This window comes from Pongo abelii, chromosome 20 (assembly GCF_028885655.2).
Source record: "Pongo abelii isolate AG06213 chromosome 20, NHGRI_mPonAbe1-v2.0_pri, whole genome shotgun sequence".
NCBI lineage: Eukaryota > Metazoa > Chordata > Mammalia > Primates > Hominidae > Pongo > Pongo abelii.
In genome coordinates this window covers 42,492,150-42,509,428 of record NC_072005.2, presented here as the reverse complement: position 1 = coordinate 42,509,428, position 17,279 = coordinate 42,492,150, and the positions used below count along the sequence as shown (strand labels likewise).

At 44.1% G+C, this 17,279-nt stretch overlaps 1 protein-coding gene across 1 annotated transcript in view; it reads right to left on the bottom strand.

The window, feature by feature from the left end:
* Positions 1 to 532: 532 nt before the first annotated feature.
* The window catches only part of LOC100460716 (zinc finger protein 568), a 29,996-nt gene continuing 13,249 nt past the window's right edge, over positions 533 to 17,279 (bottom strand). Inside the window, 4 exon segments of the mRNA XM_009232521.4 lie at positions 533 to 3,887; positions 3,889 to 4,810; positions 9,290 to 9,385; positions 9,846 to 9,969. Coding sequence (XP_009230796.4) covers positions 3,410 to 3,887; positions 3,889 to 4,810; positions 9,290 to 9,385; positions 9,846 to 9,969 — 1,620 coding nt within the window. The 3' untranslated portion in view covers positions 533 to 3,409.

Sequence of the window (17,279 nt, the reverse complement as noted above, 5' to 3'; positions counted from 1 at the left end):
AGGAAACAAAATTTAACTGAAGCCCATTTGCAGACTTTTGCACAGATCTTCTGTATCCAGGGCTATTATATGTGTGACCAGATGCAGGGCAAGCTAGGAGATCAAATATCTGGCATTTACAGACTCAGGAGAGCAGCAGGCAATCCTGCCAAAAGGAGAATGGTTAACACCAATGAATAAGCAACTATGCTTGAGTTTCTTTCTCATAGGGTGCAATGCTTTTCATTTCAAAGTCTTGTGTTTTGTTTTTGCCTTCCATTAATTTTCCTAGAGCTTTTCTACATCCAAGGGTTGAATGCTTATTCATTCACTCTCTCACTCCTTAGATCATTCACACATTCCTATGATCAAATATTTACTGAGAACCTGCTAGGAACAGGGAGCACACAGGGTGAAGTCTGAATGAATTCTAGTCCTTAACTGGCCCTGTTTTCTATACATATTAAAATAATTTTCCTGAGAGTATAGCTTTGTTCACACCCTATAAGTTTCCATATGTAGTGTTCCCTTTGTCATTCATTCCTAATAAGGCCTGCCTTGACATCTTTTTTTTTTTTTTTTTTTTTTTTTGAGACGCAGTCTTGCTCTGTCGCCCAGGCTGGAGTGCAGTGATGCAATCTCGGCTCACTGCAACCTCCGCCTCCCCGGTTCAAGTGATTCTCCTGCCTCAGCCTCCCGAGTAGCTGGGATTACAGTCGCCCACCACAGACCTGGCTAATTTTTTATTTTTAGTAGAGATGAGGTTTCACCTTGTTAGCCAGGATGGTCTCAATCTCCTGACACCTTGGCTTCCCAAAGTGTCTGGATTACAGGCGTAAGCCACCGCGCCCGGCCGAGATGGAGTCTCACTCTGTCGCCTAGAATGGAGTGCGGTGGTGCCATCTCGGCTCACTACAACCTCCCACTCCAGGTTCAAGTGATTCTCCTGCCTCAGCCTCCTGAGTACTGGGACTACAGGCGTGAGCCACCACGCCCAGCTAAGTTTTGTATTTTTAGTAACGACGGGGTTTCACCATGTTGGCAAGGATGGTCTTGATCTCCTGACCTCGTGATCCACCCGCCTTGGCCTCCCAAAGTGCTGGGAATACAGGTGTGAGCCACCACACCAGGCCGATATCCTTTTTAATATAAAAATTATTTATACAGGTAGCTTTAAAATTTTCTAGTGGAGAAATAAATTTTGGCTAGGGCTGTATTATTTTTTAATTCTGCAACCTCCACCTCTTGGGTTCAAGTGATTCTCCTGCCTCAGCCTCCCAAGTAGCTGGGACTACAGATGCACACCATCGTGCCTGGCTTATTTTTTGTATTTTTAGTAGAGATGGGGTTTCGCCATGTTGGCCAGGCTGGTCTCGAACTCCTGGCCTCAAGTGATCTGCCCGCCTTGGCCTCCTAAATTTCTGGGATTACAGGCTTGAGCCACTGTGCCCAGCCTTTTGAAAAGTTTTAATAAATCATCTAAATCTTCTGCATGACTTCACAGCAACCCACTTTTATTCTACTGGGTTTCTTTATATTATTTGCCTAGTAAGGCAAAAGGGTGAGCTATAAATAAGGGCTTCACAGTATTAAATTTTTCTCCAGAAGGAATTACTTTAACCTTCAATAAAGAAAAAGAGATGATGCAATATGTTCCTATAGTCACTGCAAATATAAGTCCTTCCTCTCATGTCTAATAATGCACGATTAAGAAAATAACAAAAAAAACAGTAAATGTCTTCATTTAGCACACTTTCAATACTAGACAGACACTGCTTTAAATAATATAAATGTATTTAACCCCCACAATGCAGCTAAGAAATACGGTGCTAACAGTACTAATTTATAAATGAGAAAATGTAGATGTAGTTAATAAATTCACCCTAAAAGGAATAAGTAATAATGATAAGGGTGAGTAAAAGGTAAACATTGGTTAAATTCTTTCCCACATTGATTCAGCTCCAGTTAATTTTAGAGAATTAGCTCGCAAATATTTAACAAGATTTATGAGGGATGAAAGAATCTGCTGCATTTTAAATACTACTCTAGCCTTCCTCAAGTATTGTCAGATGAATTTTGTTAGCTAAAGCAAATTGGTGTCCCATATATATGGCATTTACATTTTCTTTCGGTTTGTTTTTTTTTTTTGGAGATGGAGTTTCACTCTTGTTGCCCAAGCTGGAGTGCAATGGCACAATCTCAGCTCACTGCAACCTCCGCCTCCCGGGTTCAAGAGATTCTCATGCCTCAGCCTCCCAAGTTGCTGGTATTACAGCTGTGTGCCACCGCACCTGGCTAATTTTGTATTTTTAGTAGTGACAGGGTTTCACCATGTTGGTCAAGCTGGTCTCAAACTCCTGGCCTCAAGAGATCCACCCGCCTCAGCTTCCCAAAGTGCTGTGATTACAGGTGTGAGCCACTGTGCCCGGCCCCATTTTTTTTTTTTTTTTTGAGACAAGAGTCTTGCTCTGTCTCACCCAGGCTGCTGTGCAATGGCATGATCTTGGCTCACTGCAACCTCTGTCTCCTGGGCTTAAGCAATCCTCCTGCCTCAGCCTCCCAAGTAGCTGGGATTACAGGCATGCACCACCATCCCTGGCTAATTTTTTTAATATTTTTTGTAGAGACGGCGTTTCACCATGTTGCCCATGTTGGTCTCAAACTCCAGGACTCAAGCAATCCACTCACCTCAGCCTCCCAAAGTTCTGAGATTACAGGTGTGAGTCACTGCGCCCGGCGTGTGTGTTTGTGTGTGTGTATAATAATAATAATAATAATTTTTTTTTTTTTTTAGATGAAGTCTTGCTCTGTCGCCAGGCTGGAATGCAGAGGATCGATCTTAGCTCACTGCAACCTCTGCCTCCCGGCTTCAAGTGATTCCCCTGCCTCAGCCTCCCAAGTAGCTGGGATTACAGATGCGCGCCACCATGCCCAGCTAATTTTTTGCATTTTAGTACAGACGGGGTTTCACCATGTTGGCCAGGATGGTCTCTATCTCCTGACCTTGTGATCCACCCACCTCAGCCTCCCAAAGTTCTGGGATTACAGGCGGGAGCCACTGGCCCGGTCTGCATTTATATTTTGAATCATCTGATTTCCCCTAAGGGCTAATGACTCTGCTGCTGATAAAGGTCTGAATGATTAACTCCTCTCAGCACATTCACTGCCCTCCTCTCCCCCATTATGAATTCCCTGAGGTTGACTTGGTTCTGAGCCACCAAAAAGGCCTCCCTACTTTCTTTACATTCATGGAGTTCTTCAATTTTTCACCAGTTGTATCATGATGTGTAATAAATTCTGAAACAGAAATAAATCCCTGCTAATTCCTAACATTTATAAGGTGTCTCACACTTAGAATCATAGGTTTTTTTTTTCCAAATCAGTATGAACTTTCTCATGTCAATCAAATTCTGAGCCATCCCTCATTTCTTCATTCACTCCTCTGTCGTGAATGAATTCTTTGATGTTGACTAAGGTGTGAGGCCCGAATAAAAGCCTTTCCACACTGCTGACATTCATATGGTTTCTCACCAGTATGAATTTTCTGGTGTCGACTAAGTTCTGAGCCACGACCAAAGGCCTTCCCACACTCCTTACACTCGTAGGGTTTCTCACCAGTGTGACTTCTCTCATGATGCATGAGTTCTGACCTTCGAATGAAAGCCTTCCCACATTCCTTACACTTATGAGGTCTCTCCCCAGTGTGAACTTTTTGATGTCGAACAAGTTCTGTGCTACAAGTAAAGGCCTTTCCACATTCCTTACACTCATAGGGTTTCTCACCAGTGTGAGCTCTCTGATGTCGGGTAAGTTCTGAGCCACGACGAAAGGACTTCCCACATTCCTTACACTTATAGGGTTTCTCCCCAGTATGGACACTCTGATGTCGAATAAGATGTGAATCAGAGAAAGGCTTTCCCACATTCCTTACATTCATGGGGTTTCTCACCAGTATGAATTCTTTGATGTAGACTCAGCTGTGAGGCACAACTGTACACCTTTCCACACTCCCTGCATTCGTAGCGTCTTTCACCAGTATGGATTATCTGATGAAGGCTCAGTTGTGTGTCATAACGAAAAGCCTTTCCACATTCCTTACATTTATGGGGTTTCTCACCCGTATGGATTCTTTGATGTCGAAAAAGGTGTGAGGGACGGGTAAAGGCCTTCCCACACTCCTTACATTCATAGTATTTCTCATCAGTATGGATCCTCTGATGTAGATTAAGCTGTGCGGTGGATGGAAAGGCTTTCCCACACTCCCTACACTTATAGGGTTTCTCACCAAGATGCATCCTCTGATGCTGACTAATTTGTGAGCTGGAATGAAAGCCTTTCCCACATTCCTTACATATATGAGGTTTGTTTCCAGTATTAATGCTCTGAGGTTGAGTAATTCCAGAATCACGATTAAAGGCACATTTGTTATTTTCACTATGTTTTTTGCTTTCATGAAGCGTCTGATACTTAATCAAGTCTGATCCACTATTAAAGATTTTCCTACATTCTCTACATTCAGGTTCTTTTTCCTTATTATGAATTATTTCATGTTGAATAGGACACAACTGGCACCTGAAAGCATTCTTACATTTCCTGCATTCACAGCATTTCTCTCCAGTATGAAGCCACTGATATTCTCTATGGGCTGTGCACTGCACGGAAGTAAATGGTATTACAGCTTGTCTGAAATGTCCCTCCTGATGACCCTGTTGTCTCTCCACCTGGCATCTGATTTCTCTGATAACTCTGGCCTTCTCCTGCTGCGGTGATCTGATTTCATAAATGTTTTCCTTTGGAGATAAATTCTTGGTTTCTCTTCCAAACTCCCAATCTGCAAAATAACAAGAAAGAAAATAGGAGGTATTTTCACATTGCAGGACAAAGAAAAGTCCTGAAGTGGAAACGACAAACTAAAAATAGTTAATAAACACTTCTTTACACTGCAATTACAAAAAAAAGGGGAAGTGAAAAATGAGAAAACGAGGAGCTTTTGGGCTCAAGCAATCTGCCCACCTTAGCCTCCCAAAGTGTTGGGATTACAGGTGTGAGCCGCTGCACCCAGCCACATCTCTGATACTTTTAAAGACCCTTGTGATTACACTGGGCCCACTTGGATAACCTAAGATCCTCTCCCTAACTGAAGTTGAGCAGATTTGCAACCTGAATTCCCCCTTACCACGTAAGAGTAACACGTTCACAAGTTTCAGAGATTCGGATATAGACATCTTTGAGGGGGTTATTATTCTGCCAATATTGGCTTATAATGTATAAATATGTAATTTGTATGACAATAATAGTACAAAGAAGGGAGGTGGGAACAGAAGTATTTTGGAGCAAAGTATTTATATAAGATTAAAGTTAAGCTAGTATTAATCCAAACTGGATTAAGTTGAAATGCTAATTATAATCTTGAAGGCAACCACTAAGACAATAATTTCAAAGACTACTGTATACGAAACAATATAGGAACAAGAATGGTACTCTAGAAAATATTCAGGTAATATAACAGAAGGTAGTAATGGAAGAATAGAGGAATAAAACAATAACAACACAAATAGAAAACAAATACCACAATACCAATTGTAAATCCTACCCCATCAGTGTATTAAATGTAAACATATTAAACACTACAGAGTTTGTTAAACACTACAAGAAGAGTTTGGCAGGATGGATTAAAAAAAGTGATCCAAGTATATGCAATCTACCAGAGACACAGTTTTTTGCTTGTTTGTTTGTTTGTTTGTTTGTTTTTGAGACACAGTCTCACTCTGTCACCCAGGCTGGAGTGCAATGACATGATCTCAGCTCATTGCAACCTCCACCCACTGGGTTCAAGTGATTCTCGTGCCTCGGCCTCCTGAGTAGCTGTGACTACAGGCACGGGCCACCATGCTCGGCTAATTTTTTGTATTTTTAATAGATACAGCGTTTCGCCATGTTGGCCAGACTGGTCTCAAATACCTGACCTCAATTGATCTGCCCACCTCGGCCTCCCAAAGTGCTGGGATTACAGGTATGAGTCACCATGCCCAGCCCCCGAGACAAACTTTAGATTCAAGGACACAAATAGTTGAAATGAAAGAATGGAAAAAGATATACCATGCAAAGAGTAACCAAAATGAGGTAAAATAGCATTACTAATACCAAACAAAATAAACTTTAAGACAAATATTGTAACCAGTGAGAAAAAAGGATATTTTGGCCAGGCGCAGTGGGTCACGCTCGTAATCCCAGAACTTTCAGAGGCTGAGGCGGGCAGATCTCGAGGTCAGGAGTTCAAGACCAGCCTGGCCAACACAGTGAAACAAAAATTAGCTGGGTGTGGTGGTGGACACCTGTAATCCTAGCTACTCAGGAGGCTGAGGCAGGAGAATCACTTCAACCTGGGAGGTGGAGGTTGCAGCGAGCAGAGATTGTGCTACTGCACTCCAGCCTGAGCGACAACGCTAGACTCCATCTCAGAAAAAAAAACAACACACAAATCAGAAAAAAGGATATTTTATAATGATAAGAGGATATAATGATAGTCAGAAAACTGTAACAGTTGTAAGTACATATATACCTAATAACACAGGCCCAAAATATGTAACATGAGAATTAAAGAGAGCCATAGACAATTGAACAAATTGAAGACTTCAATACTTTACTTTTAATAATCAATAGAATAGCTAGGCAGAAGATCAACAAGGAAACAGAAGGCTTGAAAAACACCATAAACCAATTAAACCTAAGAAAACATTTGTAGAATACTCCACTCAACAACAGGAGAATACACATTTTTCTCAAGCATGTATGGAACATTTTTCAGGTTAGACCATATATTAAGGCATAAAACAGCCCTCAATAAATGTAAGAGGATTGAAATCACACAAAATATGTTTTGCAACTACAATGGAATGAACTTAGATATCAATAGCAGAAGGAAATTTGGGAAATTCACAAACATGTGAAAATTAAAAACATACTCCTAAATAACCAATGTGTTAAAGAAATCATGAGGAAAATTAAAAAATATTTTGAGATAAATGAAAAGTCAACATACCAAAACTTATGATGCAGCTAAAGCAGGGCTTAAAGGGAAATTTACAGCTTAAAACACCTACATTAAAAACAAGAAGAAAAAAAACAGAGATATCTCAAATCAACAATCTAACTGTATATCTTAAGGAACCAGATAATAAAGAATAAACAAAAACATAAAGCTTCCAGAAGGAGGGAAATAATAAAAGATCACAGCAGCAATGAATGAAATAGAGAATAGAAAAACAACAGAGAAAATCAATGAGACCAAAAGTTGGTCTTTGGAAAAGATCAACAGAATTGGCAAATCTTTGGCTAGATTGACCAACAAAAAAAGAGAGAAGTCTCAAAATACTAACATCAGGAATGAAATAGGAGATATCACTATTGACCTTATAGAAATAAAAAGGGTTATAAGGAACTCCTATGAATAACTATATGCCAATGAGTTAGATAACTTAGACAGAATGGACAAATTCCCCAAAAGACCCAAAACTACCAAAATTGACTCAAGAGGAAATAGAACACCTGAATAGACTTACGCCAAATAAAGAGACTGAATTAGGGCAAAAAAAATCTTCCCATAAAGAAAAGCCCAGGAGCAAATGGCCTCACTTACCCAACATTAAAGAAAACTTAATATAAATCCTTCATGAACACTTCAAAAAGACAGAAGACGAAGAAACATTTTCTAATTCTGAGGCCTGCATTACCCTGATACCAACCAGACAAAGCAAAGATATCACAAGAAAACTACAGAACAATATCTTCAACAAAAAAGACCAAACCAGATCCAACAGCATGGAGAAAGGATTATATACCACATCCAGGTAAAATTTATCCTACAAATGCAAGGTTGGTCCAACATCCAAAAGTTATCAATGTAATCAAACATATTAATACAACAAAGGACATAAACTACAGATGTCTTAATAGATACAGAAAAAGTAATGGAAAAAAGTATTCCAAAATCCTTTCATGACAAAAATACTCAACAAACTAAGAAAAGAAGGGAACCTATATACAAATGTTCATAGCAGCTTTAGTCATACATAATAGCCTAAAAGTAGAAACAACCCAAATGTCTACCAACTGATGAATGAACAGAATGGTAATATCTATACCATGGAATACTATTTGGCAATATAAAAGAATGAGGCACTGGTGTATGTTACACTATGGATGAACTTTGAAAACATTCTGGTAAGTGAAAAAAGCCAGTCATAAATTATATGTTGTGTGATATCATTAATATAAAATGTCCAGAACAGGCACATCTATATAGACAGAAAGTGATCAGTAGTTGCTTAGGGCTGGGTTTGGGGAGTGACTGCTAATGGGTATGGCGTTTCATTTTGAGTGATACAAATGTTCTACAATTAGACTGTTGTGATGGTTGCGAACTGACTAAAAATTACTGAACTTTAAATGGATGAATTTTATGATATCTCAATAAAACTGTTTTAAAAAGTCAGGACAAAACTGGACCCAAAATGCAAGTAAAATGGTTGTCACAGGGGAAGAAAGAGAGCACTTCCTCTCTGAAATGAGGGGGGAAGTATTATAGGAGGTGAGCAAGAGAGCCTGGTAAATGGAGCTGAAACATCCTTTACTTTCTGTTTTTTTGTGAGATGGAATCTTGCTCTGTCACCCAGGCTGGAGTGCAGTGGCGCAATCTCGGCTCACTGCAACCTCTGCCTCCTGGGATCAAGCAATTCTCCTGCTGCAGCCTCCAAAGCAGCTGGGACTACAGGCACCCGCCACCATGCCCAGCTAATTTTTGTATTTTTAGTAGAGACGGGGTTTCACCATATTGGCCAGGTTGGTCTTGAACTCCTGACCTCGTAATCCGCCTGCCTTGGCCTCCTTTTTTTTTTTTTTTTTTTTTTTTTTTGAGAAGGAGTCTTGCTCTGTTGCCCAGGCTGGAGTGCAGTGGCGCAATCTTGGCTCACTGCAACCTCTGCCTCCCAGGTTCAAGTGATTCTCCTGCCTCAGCCTCCTGAGTAGCTGGGATTACAGGCACGTACCACCAGGCCTGGCTACTTTTTTTGTATTTTTAGTAGAGACAGGGTTTCACCATGTTGGTCAGGCTGGTCTTGAACTCCTGACCTCGTGATCTGCCCGCCTCAGCCTCCCAAACTGCTGGGATTACAACATCCTTACTTTCTTCCCCAGATCTCAAGCCTTTTTAGGCAGCTTTCCTACCAAAATGCCCGAAGTGCTGCCTTCTCACAGATGAGCTAAGTGACCACCTGCTATGGCCTCCCCATTCCAGTTCATCATCACTTACCTGGACACCATTCTTTTGTCTCCTTCCTCTTAATCATCCAGGGCTCTTTCTTCTGCTCCAATAAGGAGATCACATTTGGCTTAGTATCAGAAAGCCCTGCTCAAAAACAAAGGGAACAAGGTTTTGTTGTGGGTGTCAGAATTAAAAATCAGTCCCTAATTATCAAGAAAGAGGAGCAGGTAGATTAAGGGTCAGAAGAAGGAGTGAGGGTCAGAGCACCACAATAAATCAACATTAATTCCTTTCTTGTCTAATTATAAACTCAAGTTTGCAATATGTGATTCCACTTAACCATTCATTTCCACTTCATCAAATCACAGCTCCAAGAAGGGAGGTATGAAAATTTCCATAAAGGGAAGATAAAGGTGCCTGCTGGAACAGCCAATTTCCAACTTCACAAGAGACAAACCATTCTTTTGGTGAGCAAGAAACATTAACTCATCCAGGTACTTGAAAAGTACTCATGACAAACTCAGAAAAAAGAACGTAAGAATTCCAGAAGGCCAATTCTGTGTTTGGCGGGGCGGGAGGTGTGACGGGGGGGAGATAAAGTTACCCAGTAAGACCAGGTTGCCGTAATTTTCCAACATTACATCTCGGTACAAATCCTTCTGAGCAGAGTGCAAGCATTCCCACTCCTTTTGAGAGAAGTAAATGACCACATCTTTGAACTTCAAGCCCTGAAACCACAAATAAATATACCATTTGTGAAATTCATGGACAAAATCTTTAAGACAACATAAAAGAAAATGGAGAAAGCAATTCAGTAGGAAGTTCCACTAGGAAAACAGGCCATACTGGCCCCTTTAACATGGAGGGGTCAGGGTGGAAACAGGGGTGATCAGAGTCAAGTGCCCACATGGTTCTTGGGCATGCTTACTCCTGCAGAGGTAGCCTCTGGGCACTTCCATTATCTACCCAGGTCAGAGAATAAACTAAGTCCATGTAAGTGGTGTTTCTCAATTAAATGAAACTGTACCTGCAAGTACACGGAACACCCTATGTTAAGCACACAAACTTCTCATTGCCTCTTCCTCTTTCCCATTGAATAAATTAAATCCTAAATCAGTTTTCTACATCACCAAAAATTCTTAAATAGACAGCAATTTTACTGGCTGCATGATTCCTCATATAATATATTCAATGTTCTTATTTTGAGGAAGTAGGTTGGAGAAGTTCTCTAAAGGTTCTTTTGCAGTTATAATAGTCATTCATTATTTTTCAACAATTTTTTTTTTTTTTTTTTGAGACAGAGTCTCACTCAGGTGCCCAGGCTGGAGTACAGTGGCACAATCTCGGCTCACTGCTACCTCTGTCTCCCAGGTTCAAGCAATTCTCCTGCCTCAGCCTCCTGAGTAGCTGGGACCACAGCCATGGGCCACCACATCTGGCTAATTTTTGTATTTTAGTAGAGACAGAGTTTCACCATGATGGCCAGGCTGGTCTTGAACTCCTGGCCTCAAGTGATCTACCCGCCTTGGCCTCTCAAAGTGCTGGGATTACAGGCATGAGCCACCGTGCCTGGTCATTTCTCAACAATTTATACTTCTGGCTAAATTGTTCCTGTTACCACAAATGTCCCCAACCATACTCTCCTTGTTCCTTAGCTACCAGAACTGATGGAGAAAGATGCAGACTCACAACGATGTCACATGAGGTGCGCACATACTACACAAGTTCAAAATGGACACACTGTATCCATCTGGCACAGACTCCTTGGGAATATACTGTAACTCCATACAATCTACATATCTCAGGATATCCCCAGTCCTAAAATCCTCAGACAGCTAGAGATACTGGCTGATACTGAGACTGCAACACAATAAATTAACATCAATTCCCTTCTTGTCTAATTAGAAAACTCAAATTTGCAATATGTGATTCCACTTAACCATTCATTTCCACTTCATCAAATCATAGCTCCAAGAAGGGAGGTATGAAAATTTCCATCAAGGACTGGTTTTCCTACTCCATCAGTACTCTGGGTGGAAGAATATGCATCTAAAAAACGCTAATCCTGGTATAGTGGCTCACTCTTGTAATCCCAACATTTTGGGAAGCCAAGGTGGGAGGATTGCTTGAGCCCAGGAGTTCAAGACCAACACAGTGAGATCCCGTTTCTACAAAAAAATCCAAAAATTAGCTGGACAAGGTGGCATGTACCTGCAGTCCCAGCTACTTGGGAGGCTGAGGCAGGAGGAGCTCTTTGAGCCCCGGAGGTTGAGGCTGAAGTGACCCATGATCGTGCCACTGCACTCCATCCTGGGTGACCGAGCAAGACGTTGTCTCAAAAAAACGTATAAATGCTAAGAGGTTTGCTGATAAATACCTAAACACTTCTTGGAGAACAGAGGGGCCCTTAAGAGACAGCAGCCTTGGCCAGGCACGGTGGCTCACACCTGTAAATCCCAGCACTTTGAGAGGTCGAGGCGGGTGGATCACCTGAGGTCAGGAGTTTGAGACCAGCCTGGTCAACATGGTGAAACCCCGTCTCTACTAAAAATACAAAAATTAGCCGGGCATGGTGGCAACATGCCTGTAATCCCAGCTACTAGGGGGGCCAAGGCAGGAGGATCGCTTGAACCTGGGAGGCAGAGGTTGCAGTAAGCCAAGATCGTGCCACTGCACTCTAGCCTGGACAACAGAGGGAGACTCCGTCTGTCAATCAATCAATCAATCAATCAATAAAAGAGATAGCAGTCTTTGGTAGCATTACTGACTGGAATGGGAAGAACTGGGGAACAAGTCCCTGGGGAAGGCAAGAAGTTTTAGGAAAAAGAAATCTGTTCAATCTGTTCAAATCTTCTAAAGCAAAAAGAAGACATTCAGAAGCAGAGAGCAGAACAGTAGTTACCAGAGACAGTGTGGGGGTACAAATGGGGAGAGGTCAGTCAGTGAGTACAAAGTTACAATCAGGAGGAATAAATTCTGGTGCTCTATTGCACAGTAGGGTGACTATGTCACAATAAAATACTGTATATTACAAAATAGCTAGAAGAGAGGCTTTTGAATGTTCTTACCACAAAGAAACGATAAATGTGTGAGGTGATAGATATACTAACTACCCTGACTGGCTCATTATGCCACATAGATATATATTGAAACATCAAATTGTACCCCATAAATATGACCCCAAAGTGCTAGGATTACAATGTGTCTGATATGGTTTGGATCTGTGTCCCCACTCAAGTCTCATGTGGATTTCTAATCCCTAATGTTGGAGGTAGGGCCTGGTGGGAGGTGAATATTTCATGGGGGTGAACATGGGGGTGAATATTTCATGAATGGCCTAGCACCATCCCCTTGTTGCTGTTCTCATGATAGTAAGTTCTGACAAGATCTGGCTGTTTAAAAGTGTCCAGCACCTTCCCTGCTTCCTTCTGCTCTGGCCAGGTGAAGTGCTGGCTTCTCCTTTGCCTTCCACCATGATGATAAGTTTCCTGAGCAACCCCAGAAGCTGAGCAGATGCCAGCACCATGCTTCCTGAACAGCCTGCGGAGCTGGAGCTGTGAGCCAATTAAACCTCTTTTCTTTATAAAATCTCCAGTCTCAGGTATTTCTTTATAGGAATGCGAGAAGGGACTAATACATTGTTAATTAAAATAAAAAATAGAAAAGAAAGCATTCAGGCCAAGTGTGATGGCTCACGCCTGTGATCCTAGCACTTTGGGAGGTGGGGGTGGGAGGATCGCTTGAGTCCAGGAGTTTAAGACCAGCCTGGGCAACATAGCAGGACCCCATCTCTACAAAAATAAAAAATAAAAATTTAAAAATGAAAGAATGCATTCAATGAAGGAGAGGAGACATACTAACACATAGATAATAGCTTTTACAACTACAAAATGTATACCCTAGGTTTCTCCTAGAGAAAGCCTGAGAAAGCAAAAGAGGAAGAAAAAGCAAGTCATGGGGATTTGATTGATATTTTTGGATAAAAGAATTTTGTTGACAAAATTCATCAGACTGACCTCAAGGTCCCCAAAGGCCTGAGAATGAATCCCTTCACCCCATCCCTGCTTTTGGTACCCCAACACACACACACACACACACACACACACACACACACACACAGAGTCTGTTTTTTTTTTTCTCTCTGAGATTTGAGAAAGAATGAACAAACCTTTGTCTTTCTTGAATCCCAGGGAATCCAACTGTAGAATAACAGATTCAGAACAAACAACTTCCCCACTGTCAGGAGGTGATCAGAGCCCAGGGCCTGGGCTCCCTTTTGTACAACCTGGATACCACTGAGACCCTCAGCCATGGAAGGCACCCCAAAGACTTGAGGGAGCCCTCAAGGCCCAGGAGCACAGGATACCTGGGCAGGCCCAGCTCTGGACAAAGACTTCTACAACAGAGGGTTCCAGCCTCTCTCAAGCCTAATAGAGATAGAGGAATAAATTCTGGTGTTCTATGCACCAGCCACTTCCTGGGCTTTGTTCCTATATCCCAGAACTGGAGCCTTCGGAACTAAAACTAAAACCTCAGTCTGCAAAGACTCTCCAGAATCACCAGCACTGAGGCAGACAACCCACAGGATCGCAGGCCCTTAGCACCCTCAGCAGGGCTCAATTACCCAGATACACAATGCATGAAACCACAGTTCCAGGAATCCTCATGGCCAGTACATCCTGGTTCCAAACCGAGATTACCCATGGCTTTCCTGCCTGACATTCTCTCCTGCTACTACCCCTAACCTTACTGCTGATAGTGTAATGCACTCTGCATCTCAAGGACAATCATTGTACTTTAAGCACTTTAAGCTCCTGGTGCCTTACATATATTAATCCTCATGAGAAGGTCATGAATCCTAACTGAAAGGAAACTTTAGCTTGGAGAAGAGAAGTCATTTACTCAAATCTGCAGTTACAGTGGCATTGCTGGGTTCTGAATCTACTGAGAAATAACCAAGTCTGCAGCTGGTTGCCTTCTAACTTCTGGCTCTTGTAGATGCAACCTGGGAATTTCCTGATCCTTTGAAAGAACCCTCAGCTGGCCCCTGCATTTAGGGGAGCAGAAAATGCTAGGTCTGCTGTGTTTGTCACTGCAGATCACAGCAGTCTATGAAGGGAGATCAAAGGTGGAAGGGAATGGGAAGAGAGGAGCAGCTGTGTCAACAAAATTCTCTTATCCAAAAATACAAATCAAATCCCCATGACTCTGGCTCTATGTGGGCACCAGGGTCGCAGGTGACTCTTACCTAGCATGCATTTCCCCTTCAAAAGCTCAGTCACGGAGGGGGAAAAAGAGAAAATCAATCATAGGACACCAGGCTCTGTGGGGGACTAGTTACTATGACCAAATCACCAGCTGAAAAATAAGAGATTGAATATCAAGAATATTTTAGAATGCAAGGATAAGCTGACAGAGAAGTAAAGTAATCTTCAGCAGATAAAACTATGTCAAAATAGGTACAGAGAGGGGTAAGCTGAGCCACTGAGGCTTACTTGGCCCACGGAATGTCTATGGAGCCAGATGACCATAAGCTTTGACGTTCATGACATTAAGGAGCAGGGGGAGAGAAGATCAAGCCTATAGCTGGCCAAGTGGGGGGTCTAATTAATTCCATACTACGAAGACCTGGGACCTCTAGAATCACGCCCTTAGAGTAAGGGAAAACTAGATGTAGCATTCCCGTTCTTAGGGTCTGCTAGGAAAACTGCCTGACTTGAACCTTGGCAGATGGCAGGAGGGAAACATTCTCCTCTGAGGAACTGTAACTACAAGTCACCCCTCACACAGGCCTACAGTTCACATAACAATACTAAGGAGGATCTAAAAAACTTGCCATCTGTGTTTACTTTATGGTGGTCCTGGTTTGGCAGGGCTCCTGGTAGGAGCAAACACAGATCTGCCCTAGAGGAACAACCTTCAATCAGGCCTCAAGAATCTATGGGTAGAATTCCAAGGAAAATAACCTATGAGTCAAAAATAAAGCAGCACAGCATTGTCAATGAAAGAAATGTCACTGAACTATGCAGTTTAAAATGGTTAACTATATATTATGTGAATTTTGCCTAAACAAAACATCAAATTAAAAAAAAAAATGGCCAGGTGTGGTGGCTCATGCCTGTAATCCCAGCACTTTGGGAGGCCAAAGTGGGCGGATCACTTGAGGTCAGGGGTTTGAGACCAGCCTGGCCAATCTAGGGAAACCCCAACTCTACTTAAAATGCAAAAATTAGCCAGGCATGGTGGCGTGCACCTGTAGTCTCAGCTACTTGGGAGGCTGAGAAACAAGAATCGCTTGAACCTGGGAGGTGGAGACTGCAGTGACCCCAGATTGCATTACTGCACTCCAGCCTGGGTGACACATTGAGACTGTGTCTCAAAAACAAAACAAAACAAACAAACAAACAAACAAAAAACATGCAAAGAGGCATAATTCCATGAACAGAGAGTCAGGAAAATCAGTCATGAAATTGTTTCAACTTTTCATTATGTTTGAAAATTTCCCTAATAAAATGTTGAGAGGCAGGAGGAATCACCTCTGTAAAAGATTCATATATTATACAGATAATGCCAAAAATTATAAAACAACCATATTACATGTTTTTAAAATGGAGGCAATGTAATAAGAAAACTTCACTTTTCCCCTCTCCCCTCTCCCTCCTTCGGTCTCCCTCTCCTTCCTTTTTCGGTCTCCCTCTGTTGCCGAAGCTGGACTGTACTGCGGTGATCTCGGCTCGCTGCAACCTCCCTGCCTCGCTCGGGCTCCTGTGATTCTCTTGCCTTGGCCTGCCAAGTGCCTGGGATTGCAGGCGCGCGCCACCATGCCTGACTGGTTTTTGTGTTTTTGGTGGAGACGGGGTTTCACCCTGTTGACCGGGCTGGTCTCCAGCTCCTGGCCTCGAGTGATCTGCCCGCCTCGGCCTCGCGAGGTGCTGGGATTGCAGACGGAGTCTCGCTCACTCAGTGCTCAATGTTGCTCAGGCTGGAGTGCAGTGGCGTGATCTCGGCTAGCTACAACCTCCACCTCCCAACCGCCTGCCTTGGCCTCCTAAAGTGCTAAGATTACAGCCTGTGCCCCGCCGCCACCCCGTGAGGAGCGTCTCTGCCCGGCCGCCCATCGTCTGGGATGTGAGGAGCGCCTCTGCCCGGCCGCCCCGTCTGGGAAGTGAGGAGCGCCTCTGCCCGGCCGCCCCCTCTGGGAAGTGAGGAGCGCCTCTGCCCGGCGGCCCCGTCTGGGAAGTGAGGAGCGCCTCTGCCCGGCCGCCCCGTCTGGGAAGTGAGGAGCGCCTCTACCTGGCCGCCCCGTCTGGGAAGTGAGGAGCGCCTCTGCCTGGCCGCCCCGCCTGGGAGATGAGGAGCGCCTCTGCCTGGCCGCCACCCCGTCTGGGAGGAAGTGAGGAGCGCCTCTGCCCGGCCGCCCCGTCTGGGAGGTGAGGAGTGCCTCTGCCCGGCCGCCACCCCATCTGGGAGGAAGTGAGGAGCACCTCTGCCTGGCCTCCCCGTCTGGGAGATGAGGAGCACCTCTGCTCGGCCGCCCCGTCTGGGAGGTGAGGAGCGCCTCTGCCTGGCCATCCCATCTGGGAAGTGAGGAGCGCCTCTGCCCGGCTGCCACCCCGTCTGGGAGGTGAGGAGCGCCTCTGTCCGGCCGCCACCCCATCTGGGAAGCGAGGAGCGCCTCCGCCTGGCCGCCCCGTCTGGGAGGTGAGGAGTGCCTCTGCCCGGCCGCCCATCGTCTGGGAGGTGAGGAGAGCCTCTACCTGGTCGCCCCCGTCTGGGAAGTGAGGAGCACCTCTGCCCGGCCGCCACCCCGTCTGGGAGGAAGTGAGGAGCGCCTCTGCCCGGCCGCCCCGTCTGGGAAGTGAGGAGCGCCTCTGCCCGGCCGCCCCGTCTGGGAAGTGAGGAGCACCTCTGCCCGGCCGCCCCGTCTGGGAGGTGAGGAGCGCCTCTGCCCGGCCGCCACCCCGTCTGGGAAGCGAGGAGTGCCTCTGCCCGGCTGCCCCGTCTGGGAAGTGAGGAGCGCCTCAGCCTGGCCGCCCTG